Source organism: Ailuropoda melanoleuca, chromosome 7 (genome assembly GCF_002007445.2).
Source record: "Ailuropoda melanoleuca isolate Jingjing chromosome 7, ASM200744v2, whole genome shotgun sequence".
NCBI classification, from domain to species: domain Eukaryota; kingdom Metazoa; phylum Chordata; class Mammalia; order Carnivora; family Ursidae; genus Ailuropoda; species Ailuropoda melanoleuca.
Window position 1 is genome coordinate 26,145,061 of NC_048224.1, and position 12,433 is coordinate 26,157,493.

The 12,433-nt window shown below is 39.1% G+C and overlaps 1 protein-coding gene across 3 annotated transcripts in view; it reads left to right on the plus strand.

The window, feature by feature from the left end:
- Window positions 1-12,433, plus strand: part of MELK (maternal embryonic leucine zipper kinase) — a 90,487-nt gene that overhangs the window by 38,540 nt on the left and 39,514 nt on the right. For all 3 annotated transcript variants that reach the window (XM_019799308.2, XM_011224565.3, XM_034664126.1), the window contains 2 exons: window positions 2,485-2,553; window positions 5,344-5,442. In XM_019799308.2, the coding sequence (XP_019654867.1) occupies window positions 2,485-2,553; window positions 5,344-5,442 (168 nt within the window). The remainder of the gene's footprint in view (window positions 1-2,484; window positions 2,554-5,343; window positions 5,443-12,433) is intronic.

Genomic DNA, 12,433 nt, shown 5'->3' on the forward strand with positions numbered 1-12,433 from the left:
GATAAATTGGTGGAAGTGAAATTGCTGGATCAAGGATACGCAATTTTGAATGTTTTTTATACGTATTTCTGTATTATTCTCCAGGAAAGCTTATATTCTCTAGTAGTATATATAAGCACTCTTGTCCCTGAACTCTTAATAACACTGGATAATGTTTTTAAGTTTGTCAGTTTGATAGACAACAGATTGTATCGTATTTTTGTTTAAATTAATTACTTTTTTATTACTAGATTAGTTGGACATATTTTCATGTTTATTGGCCATTTAAAAGTTCTTGTTTTGAGGGGCGCCTGGGTGGCACAGCGGTTAAGCATCTGCCTCCGGCTCAGGGCGTGATCCCGGCATTATGGGATCGAGCCCCATATCAGGCTCCTCCGCTATGAGCCTGCTTCTTCCTCTCCCACTCCCCCTGCTTGTGTTCCCTCTCTTGCTGGCTGTCTCTATCTCTGTTGAATAAATAAATAAAATCTTTAAAAAAAAAAAATTCTTGTTTTGGAAATTATCCATGAATATTCTTTGTTCATTTTCTTTTGGAGTGTTTGCTTTTCATCCCATTCCTTTATTTATTAAACAAATATTAATTGAATACCTTTTATATGCTGGGGCCAGACACTATTCTTTGGGAACAGTACTAACAAAATCCCTGTGATTAAGGAGCTTAAGTTCTATTGTAGTGAGATAGAAAATAAGTAAATATATAATATGATGAGTGGAGATAAGGACTGAACAAAAGGTAGGCATGAAAGGGAGGTAGAGAATGATCGTGGGGGTGCTATGTTATAAAAGGGGTCGTGGGAAGCCTCACCGATACCACTAGTGTATAAGTGGAGACCTGAAGATTAAGACAAAAGCTCTGCTGATGTTTGGGGAAAGCATTATAAGGCAGAAGAAACAAACAGTGCAAAGGCCCTGAGGCTGGACTGTGTTTGACATGTGACTATAGTTTGGTGAATGAGGGGGAGAGTTAGGAGGTGAGTCTGAGAGGTAGCAAGGAGTTGGGTGGGTGTGGGGATAGAGAGCATGCATTTAGGGCCTTGGAACCAGAATAAGGGATTTGGATTTTATTTTGAGTGATCTGGGGAAGCATTGGAGAGTTTTGATGGTGAAGTGGCATGACCTGAACTCATGTTTTAAAAGAACATGGGTGGTAGTGAGTGGAGACTAGACTGGGGGTGGTGGAAGGGGCAGTAGTGGAATCTGGAACATCAGTTAGGAGCTCTTGCAATATGCCAGATGGGAGATGCTAGTGGCATGGTGGAAGTAGTGACAAGTGGTTCTGGGTAGATTTTTAACATAGAACCAATAGACTTTGCTGATGGATCGGATGTGAGGTGTGAGAGAAAGAGGAATTAAAGATGACTCTGTTTTCTCCCCATTTCCAGAGATGGGGGAAAATGCAGGCAGAACAGGTTGCCTGGTGGTGAAATCTTAGTGATTTGTAAGAGCTTTTTATGTGATGAAGTTTATTAATATTTAGCCTTTAGGTGGAAAAATTTTCTTTCCTCAATTTGCTTTTAGTTAACTTAGTGCTGTTTTGCGATACAGAAATGTCAACTGTTAGTCTTTATAGTTTTTGGTTTTGCTGTCATGTTTAGAAAAATTCTAAAAATAATCACCTCTTCTTTACTTAAGTACTGTATGGTTTTGTATTTACATTCCCTCTTTAATCTGGATGAAATTAATTTTGGCATAAACTGTGAATTAAAGTTCAGTCTTAATTTTTTCATATAATTAACCTTTTATCCTAGCATCATTAAACAATTTGTTCTTTGCTAAGAGAAATAATTGTATCATTTCCTCTGAATTGGGAAAGAGGGGTGTGTGGTAGGTTGTGTAAAGAGATATTCTAGTACATATTAGTGTTTAGCAAGCCCCTCGTCTTGTCTTTGGTTGATGACTCCGTGACTGTAATTTCTGAGTACCCCAGATTGTAGACATTTGTCTCCTGAGCCTGTGCCATTCCCAAAACATGTACTTGACTTAGAAAATGGCTTACATCAGTTTCCCTCAATGATTATGAATTCTGTCCTATGGATGATATGTGACCTGTTTTTAACCACAGCCTATGTCCTGCCACCAAATATGCTTTTCTGCTACTTGATATTGTCATCTGATAATTGTTTTGAGATTATAAACTAAAATTTGTATTAGTAATATGAACATTGACTACAGTGTGTACTGGCTGTCCCTTTAACCACATTACGGATTCCAAAAACTTCCACATTTATGTATTCCAGTTACATTCTCTGTGCTCTAGTCCTTCTCTGATAGGTGGATAATGTAGAAGTGATGATATTTAATTTATTGGATTTTCTCCTTTAGGGCAAGACATATGTCTCTTATGTTGTTAATAATGTTTGCCAAACTTATAGTTGGATTAAGTCTTCAAGTTTGGAAGTAAACTTCTAGCATTTTGTCATCTTAGAGATTTATGTCAAGGCTGATTGAACCTAAATCTCTTAAATGTTTCTTTATTTTTTGTAGAGAGGGAAATACGAGGTACCTAAGTGGCTCTCTTCCAGTAGCATTCTGCTTCTTCAACAAATGCTACAGGTAAACTTTGTTATTTATTTTTTAAATAATAGAAGTCTGTTGTGGTTGTTTGATCCAACTGTAAGATGTCTGTGGTGCTGCTACATTTGGAGAACAATGCTGTTTTTCTAATAGCTTAACAAAATTCCATTCATTGTGTCAACTGCCTTCCACAAGATCCTTTCTTTCTTTTTTTTTTTTTTTTAAGATTTTATTTATTTATTCAACAGAGATAGAGACAACCAGCGAGAGAGAACACAAGCAGGGGGAGTGGGAGAGGAAGAAGCAGGCTCATAGCAGAAGAGCCTGATGTGGGGCTCGATCCCATAACGCCGGGATCACGCCCTGAGCCGAAGGCAGATGCTTAACCGCTGTGCCACCCAGGCGCCCCTACACAAGATCCTTTCTTAATTGTGTCGCAAATGCATTTCCTTTCATACCTCTACCATACGTCTTTGCTGAGTGGTTTTCCTTCCTTTTTCTTGAGCATTGTCTGTTTTCTCTGACCGACTCTTGCTCTACTGTCTTCCCCTTTCTGGCTCCCACTCTTGCACATGAGGTGTATAGTAGACAGGGAGTACATGCTTGAATGAGCTGATGGACAATCGAGTGGACCCCATGACCTCGTGCAATGGTTCTCAAACTTTAGTGTGTATCAGGATTGCCAGATGGGCTTGTTAAAACACAGATTGCTGGGTGCCACCCCGAGAGTGTCCAGTTCAATGATCTGGAGCATGACTAGGGATGTGCCTTTTTGCCCAGCTTCCGGATGCTGCTGATGCTGCTGGTCTTGGTATACCACACTTTGAGAACCACTGATTTAGGGGAATGGACTCTGAGAGCTAAAGGTAGGAGTGCTAAAATCTAGGTATCTACCCTGCCAATCTGTAGGCATGCCACCTCACCTGGTCTGATCTGTCAAATGGGGATTCTGAGCCTGGCCTCACTGCTATGTAGTGTTAGGAGGATAAAATGAGATAAATAGGAAACACTTTGAAAATATGAGTACCTTATTAGTGCACTATTTGTTTCATTTTTATTTATTCAGACTATCTTCCAGTTTTTCCATTTATTAAGGCATCTCCAGTTTTTTTTTTTTTTTTAAAGATTTTATTTATTTATTTGACAGAGATAGAGACAGCCAGCGAGAGAGGGAACACAAGCAGGGGGAGTGGGAGAGGAAGAAGCAGGCTCATAGCAGAGGAGCCTGATGTGGGGCTCGATCCCATAACGCCGGGATCACGCCCTGAGCCGAAGGCAGATGCTTAACCGCTGTGCCACCCAGGCGCCCCTACACAAGATCCTTTCTTAATTGTGTCGCAAATGCATTTCCTTTCATACCTCTACCATACGTCTTTGCTGAGTGGTTTTCCTTCCTTTTTCTTGAGCATTGTCTGTTTTCTCTGACCGACTCTTGCTCTACTGTCTTCCCCTTTCTGGCTCCCACTCTTGCACATGAGGTGTATAGTAGACAGGGAGTACATGCTTGAATGAGCTGATGGACAATCGAGTGGACCCCATGACCTCGTGCAATGGTTCTCAAACTTTAGTGTGTATCAGGATTGCCAGATGGGCTTGTTAAAACACAGATTGCTGGGTGCCACCCCGAGAGTGTCCAGTTCAATGATCTGGAGCATGACTAGGGATGTGCCTTTTTGCCCAGCTTCCGGATGCTGCTGATGCTGCTGGTCTTGGTATACCACACTTTGAGAACCACTGATTTAGGGGAATGGACTCTGAGAGCTAAAGGTAGGAGTGCTAAAATCTAGGTATCTACCCTGCCAATCTGTAGGCATGCCACCTCACCTGGTCTGATCTGTCAAATGGGGATTCTGAGCCTGGCCTCACTGCTATGTAGTGTTAGGAGGATAAAATGAGATAAATAGGAAACACTTTGAAAATATGAGTACCTTATTAGTGCACTATTTGTTTCATTTTTATTTATTCAGACTATCTTCCAGTTTTTCCATTTATTAAGGCATCTCCAGTTTTTTTTTTTTTTTTAAAGATTTTATTTATTTATTTGACAGAGATAGAGACAGCCAGCGAGAGAGGGAACACAAGCAGGGGGAGTGGGAGAGGAAGAAGCAGGCTCATAGCAGAGGAGCCCTGATGTGGGGCTCGATCCCATAACGCCGGGATCACGCCCTGAGCCAAAGGCAGACGCTTAACTGCTGTGCCACCCAGGTGCCCCAGGGCATCTCCAGTTTTTATTCAGAATTTACCTCAGGCTCACCCACCTTGATTAAGTAGGGCCAGACCACCAAATCTCCATAATGAGATTGAAAACACCTCATCCTTTCTTCTAAACTCCAAAAAACTTAATCTTTGATGATTAATTTTCTTCCCCTCACATTTGAAAATTACAAATGGAGAAAAAAGGTGTGCTTTTCAACTTGTTCTATGGGATTGTAAGCTCATCGGAGGTAGAGATTGCATATTCACTATGAATGCCCTGCATTGTGGCTGCTTGAATATTAAATTGGTGAATATTTCCTGTGAATAGGTTTTCCAGCAAAGACTATTACATCATACAATAGATTGACTGAACTTCATGAATAACGTCCATACCAATGAAGTTCATGTTTGTTAAACATTTATCTTCTAAGCGCATGTTGGTTGCTATAGTTTTCTTGCCTCTATTGCCTTTTTTAAAGAATTTATTCCAAGGCCATTTTAAGGTCTTTGACAGCATTTTTGTGATGATAAAGTTTACATCTGTTCTGATGAATTTTGAGTTCTTGGGAGGAAAGGAGTTCTGTGTTCCCTATTTGAAATGTTAATCTCTAGCTACTTCTCAACGGCCACTAGGTGGACCCAAAGAAACGGATTTCTGTGAAAAATCTATTGAGCCATCCCTGGATCATGCACGATTACAACTGTCCTGTTGAGTGGCAAAGCAAGAATTCTGTAAGTAAAATGAAGTCTGGTAGAATTTTTCAAAAAAAAATTTGGTTTTTGTGTGGATTCAGGACCTACAGTGATGTGGTTTAAGTATAAAAGGAAATGTATTTTGTAGACTTGTTTATCAGATTAGTGGTTATGAAGCTTGTAACCTAATTATATATTTGTCTGTTAATCCCTAGGACAGTGGCTCTCAATTCAGGCTGCACATGAGAATCATTGGGACCTTAAAAAAAAGTGCCCATTCCCATCCTAGAACAATTAGTGGTTAATTCCAAAAGCTTCCAGGTATTTTTTTTACGTGTAGTCAGGATGGTGAACAGTGCTCTGGAAATCATAGGCAAGTCACTTAACTTTGCCAGATCTATTTGTTATTCATCTGTAAAAAGTAGATTAAATCAGTTCTGTCTACTTCCCAGAGTAGTTATGAGGTTATAGCAGATCTCAAACTTTTAAGTCTGAGGACTCCTTTACACTCTTAGTATTTATTTATTGATTCATTTAAAAAGTAACAGTAGTAAACCTATTACATTTTATCTCAAGTTAATTTTTTCATGAAAAATAACTTTAAAAAATAAGTTTAATGAGAGGAGTAGCATCTTTGCAAATTTCCTTAAAGTCTAGCTTGATAGAAGACACTAGGATCTCATCTGCTTCTGTGTTCTGTCTGTTTTGGTATGTTGTTTTGATCGAAGCATATGAAGAAAAAGCAGCCTCACACAGATATGTACTAGGACAATGGATTAACACTTCAAAATTTTTTCAGATAATTAGGGATATTCTGTGATAGTCCATTAAAACTTAACAAATAGTGGTTTCTTAAGGGTTAGTTGCTTGTGGAATCAATGAAGTTGTTGTACTCTATTACATTAAAATCAGTTGGTCTATACGTTGGATCTCTTCCCAATGTAACATTACGCATTGGTCATTTGGAAAATATTGGTTCACTGAGTTATGTAGATCTTCCAAATGTTAACACTTTTCATTATACAATAGAAAAAAACCCTCACATTCCTTAAAGTCTCTATTGATCTCATCAGAAAAGCTTTAAGAAGTGGAAAGCTATTAAACTAATGGTGGCAGGTAACAAGTTTTTGAAAATCCTAATTTTATTTTTAAAGATTTGTTTCTTTTAGTGGGGGAGGGGCAGAGGGAGAGAGTCTTAAGCCGACTTCACGCTGAGCACAGAGCCCAACGTGGGGCTCGATCTCACGACCCTGAGATCACAACCTGAGCTGAAACCAAGAGTTGGGCACTTTAACTGATTGTATCACCCAAGTGCCCCTCAAAATCCTAATTATTGATTGAAAGCCCAAATTGTATCATTAGCAACAAATACTGTCAGTTGTTTGTTTTCCTTTAAGTGACTAGTTCATTTTGTTCATTTTTGAGAAAAGGCCAAATACCCAAGTATAAATATAGTTTGTCTTTTAAGTGAAAATGGTGTTCATGAAGAAAACAGGTAATTCAACTCAAAACTCAGTCATACAGATGCTTTTCCTCTAAACAGCCATCATATTTTGGTATGCAGAAGGGCTTTATGCATATTTCCCATTTTGTCACATAGAATACCGAAAGCACATGTACTGAGTGGCCAAGATTTAATAAAATTAGTACTTTTTACTACTTCATCAATGATATTCTTAATTGAAATTGTCTTAAAATTTTTTTTTTGAACTGTGGGTGCATGACAGAATACGGTATCTTAATATAGTTTGGCGTTACTGCATTGATTCATACTAAGGCACCAACAGTGTTACTCATCTTTGCTTTTGCACCATCACTGCAAATATTAACATTGTGAAAAATGAAAAACAGTATTATTATAAAAATAATTTTTTTATTATTATTATATTATGTTAGTCACCATACAGTACATCCCCGGATTCCGATGCAAAGTTCGATGCCATTAGTTGCGTATAACACCCAGTGCACCATGCAATACGTGCCCTCCTTACTACCCATCACCAGTCTATCCCATTCCCCCACCCCCCTCCCTTCTGAAGCCCTCAGTTTGTTTCTCAGAGTCCATAGTCTCTCATGCTTCATTCCCCCTTCTGATTACCCCCCCTTTCTTTATCCCTTTCTTCCCCTACCGATCTTCCTAGTTCTTATGTTCCATAGATGAGAGAAATCATATGATAATTGTCTTTCTCTGCTTGACTTATTTCACTTAGCATTATCTCCTCCAGTGCCGTCCATGTTGCAGCAAATGTTGAGAATTCGTTCTTTCTGATAGCTGAGTAATATTCCATTGTATATATGGACCACAGCTTCTTAATCCAGTCATCTGTTGAAGGGCATCTCGGCTCCTTCCATGATTTGGCTATTGTGGACAATGCAGCTATGAACATTGGGGTGCATATGGCCCTTCTCTTTACTACGTCTGTATCTTTGGGGTAAACACCCAGTAGTGCAATGGCTGGGTCATAGGGTAGTTCAATTTTTAACTTTTTAAGGGACCTCCACACTGTTTTCCAGAGTGGCTGTACCAACTTGCATTCCCACCAACAATGTAGGAGGGATCCCCTTTCTCCACATCCTCTCCAACAATTGTTGTTTCTTGCCTTGTCTATCTTTGCCATTCTAACTGGCGTAAGGTGGTATCTCAGTGTGGTTTTGATTTGAATTTCCCTGATGGCTAATGATTTTGAACATTTTTTCATGTGTCTGTTAGCCATTTGTATGTCTTCATTGGAAAAGTGTCTGTTCATATCTTCTGCCCATTTTATGATTTGTTTATTTGTTTCTCGTGTATTGAGTTTGAGAAGTTCTTTGTAGATCTTGGATACCAGTCCTTTATCTGTGGTGTCCTTTGCAAATATATTCTCCCATTCCGTGGGCTGTCTCTTAGTTTTTTTGACTGTTTCCTTGGCTGTGCAGAAGCTCTTTATCCTGATAAAGTCCCATAAGTTCATTTTATCTTTTATTTCTCTTGCCTTTGGAGATGTGTCGTGAAAAAGGTTGCTCTGGCCGATGTCATAGAAGTTGTTGCCTATGTTCTCCTCTAGAATTTTGATGGATTCCTGTCTCACATTGAGGTCTTTCATCCATTTGGAGTTTATTTTTGTGTATGGTGTGAGAGAGTGGTCAAGTTTCATTCTTTTGCATGTAGCTGTCCAATTTTCCCAGCACCATTTATTGAAGAGACTGTCTTTTTTCCACCGGATGTTTTTTCCTGCTTTATCAAAGATTAGTTGCCCAAAGAGCCGAGGGTCCATTTCTGGGTTCTCTATTCTGTTCCATTGGTCGATGTGTCTGTTTTTGTGCCAGTACCATGCTGTCTTTGTGATCACAGCTTTGTAGTACAGCTCGAAATCCGGCATTGTGATGCCCCCAGCTTTGTTTTTCCTTTTCAACAGTTCCTTGGAGATTCGGGGCCTTTTCTGGTTCCATACAAATTTAAGGACTATTTGTTCCAGTTCTTTGAAAAATGTCCTCGGTATTTTGATCGGGATAGCATTGAAAGTGTAGATTGCTCTGGGTAGTATGGACATTTTAACTATGTTAATTCTTCCAATCCATGAGCATGGAATATTTTTCCATCTTTTTATGTCTTCCTCAATATCTTTCAAAAGTGATCTATAGTTTCTAGGATATAGGTCCTTTACGTCTCTGGTTAAGTTAATTCCAAGGTAACGTATGGTTTTTGGTGTTATTGTAAATGGGATGGATTCCCTAATTTCTCTTTCTTCAGTCTCGTTATTCGTGTATAGAAATGCAACTGATTTCTGGGCATTGATTTTGTATCCTGCCACCTTACTGAATTGTTCTATAACTTCTAATAGTTTGGGAGTGGATTCCTTTGGGTTTTCCATATAGAGTATCATGTCATCTGCAAAGAGAGACAGTTTGACTTCTTCTTTGCCGATTTGGATACCTTTGATCCCTTTTTGTCTTCTGATTGCTGTTGCAAGGACTTCTAGTACTATGTTGAATAATAGTGGCGAGAGTGGGCATCCTTGTCGTGTTCCTGATCTTAAGGGAAAGGCTTCCAGCTTTTCCCCATTGAGAATAATGCTTGCAGTAGGCTTTTCATAGATGGCTTTTATGAGATTGAGAAATGTACCCTCTATTCCTACACTCTGAAGGGTTTTAATCAGGAAAGGATGCTGTATTTTGTCAAATGCTTTTTCTGCATCAATTGAGAGGATCATATGGTTCTTGAGTCTTTTCTTGTTGATATGATGTATCACATTGATTGATTTGCGAGTGTTGAACCATGCTTGCATCCCAGGTATGAATCCCACTTGGTCATGATGGATAATCCTTTTAATGTACTGTTGGATTCTATTAGCAAGGATCTTGTTGAGGATTTTGGCATCCATATTCATTAGAGAAATCGGTCTGTAATTCTCCTTTTTGAGGGGGTCTTTGCCTGGTTTGGGGATCAAGGTAATATTAGCCTCATAGAATGAGTTTGGTAGCTTTCCTTCTGTTTCTATTTTTTGAAATAGCTTTAGGAGAATAGGTATTATTTCTTCTATTTTAAAAATAGTTTTGACCTTGGAGATCCTCAGGACTCTGTGGACTACACCCTGAGAACTGGCCTAATATATATGTATGAAAGAACTTTAAACAGAGTCCTATGCGAGTTTAAGCAGTTATTTAAATAATTATTCTTGCATTAACGTTTAAATCTTTTTTTAACAAATGGCAACTTGAACTTGGCAAAAATGGAAATATTACTAAAGGATAGGTATGCTTTGATATTAGTTAACTATTATGGTATAAAATGAAATCTCAAAATTTAGTGACTTAAAACAATAATAACTTAACAATTCTATGGACCAGCAATTTGGGCTGGCTCAAATGGGCAGTTGTGCAGACCTTACCTGGAGTCCCTCATGTAACTGCAGTCATCTGGTGACTTGATTGCAGCGGGATGGTCTATGCCTCACTCACAAGACCAGCTGTTTGTGCTGGCTGTTTGTTGGGCCACATCGTGTGCTGCAGGCTAGTCTGGGCTTCTGGAAATGCTGCCTGGATTCCAAAAGAGGCAAGAAAGTGGGCAAACTCTAATCCTGCATTTTTCAAGCATTTTTCAAGCCTCTGCTTATATCATATTTGCTAGTATCCCATTCACCAAGGCAAACCACATGGCAAAGCCTGGAACCTCTGTGAAAAGTGTGTCCTTCTAAGTCAATACAATTCATATCCCTAATATATAGATAAGGAAATCAAGAAATGAAAAATAACGATTTAAAAAATAAATTTTGAAGGTGGCATCACTTTACATCTTTGCAGATTACGTTTGAATCTGGCTTAATAGAAGACACTTGGATACTTACCTGCTTTTGCATTCAGTCTGTTTTGCTATGTTGTTTTGATTGAAGCATAAATAAAATGTAGCCTCACATAGATATGTGGTTAGAAAAGTAATCGAATACTTTAAAGGAGAAATATTTTAATGGCCTTTTCGGGTAATTGGACACGTTCTCTGATAACCTACTAAAATTTCTGCAGTGGAGTGGGGTATGTGCATGGGTCAACAGAATAGCTTGGTGGTTTTTCAGACATGCCACAATGTGGACTTGGTAGAGCTGTGAGGTATTTGCTTTCTGGAATAATCACACTAATAAATATAAATAAATACTCTTCCCAGTAGCCAACCGGTTTTGGAAAAACAGAGTAAGCTTGTTTTTAGCTCCTTGTCACTAGTCTGCCCACTGTTATGAAATGCCTTCTGATTCTCCTATGACTGTCAGCTCCTAAAATTTTTTCTCCTTTGGGCCACCTGGGTGGCTTAGTCGTTAAGCATCTGCCCTCAGCTCAGGGCATGATCCCGGGGTCCTGGGATCGAGCCCCGCATTGGGCTCCTCCTCTGGGAGCCTGCTTCTTCCTCTCCTTCTCCCCCTGCTTGTGTTCCCTGTCTCACTGGCTGCCTCTCTCTCTGTCAAATAAATAAATAAAATCTTTAAAAATAAAAATTTCTCTTCTTCATATTCCCCTTGGTCATCCATGACATCTTTAATATCTATTGAGCAAATGCAGTTAGACCAGCAACTTAATTCTTTTTTTTTTAAGTTTTTATTTAAATTTCAGTAGTTTCAGGTATACAATATAGTGATTCAACACTGCTGTACGTCACCTGGTGCTCATCAAAACAACTGTACTCCTTAATCCCTGTCACCCATTTCACCCATCCCTCTGCCTACCTCCCTTCTGCTAGCCATCAGTTTGTTCTCATCAGTTCTGCTAATCATCAGTTTATTCTCTAAAAGAGAATTTCTTGGTTTGCCTCTCTCTTTCTCTCTCTTTCCCCTTTGCTTGTTTGTTTTGTTTCTTAAATTCTACATGTGAGTGAGATCATAAGGTATTTGTTTTGCTCTGCCTGATTTCACTTATCATAATACTCTCTAGCTCCATCCATGTCGTTCAAATGGCAAGATTTCATTCTTTTTTTTTTTTTATAGCTGAGTAATACTCCATTGTGTATATATGCACAGCACATCTTCTTTACCCATCTGTTGATGGACACTTGGGCTGTTTCTATAATTTGGCTATTGTAGATAATGCTGCTGTAAACATCGGGGTGTATGTATTACCCCCTTTTTAAAAAACATTTTATTTTTAAGTAATCTCCACACACAACACAGGGCTTGAATTCACAACCCTGAGATCAAGAGTTGTATCCTCCACTGACCGAGCCAGCCAGGCACCCCTCTTTGAATTAGTATTTTTCTTTCTTTGGCTAAATACCTAGAAAGATTGTGCGATTGCTGGATCATAGGGTAGTTCTGGATCATAGGGTAGTTCTATTTTTACCTTTTTTTTTTTTTTTTAAGATTTATTCATCTATCTGGGAGAGAGAGAACATAAGCAGGTAGAGAGGGAGAGAATCTCAAGCAGGCTCTCTGCTGAGCACGGAGCCCAGTGCAGGGCTCGATCTCGACGCTGAGATCATGATCTGAGCCAGAACCAAGAGTCAGATGCTTAACTGACTGAGCCACCCAGGTGCCCCTTATTTTTAAGAGAAATCTCCATATTATTTTCC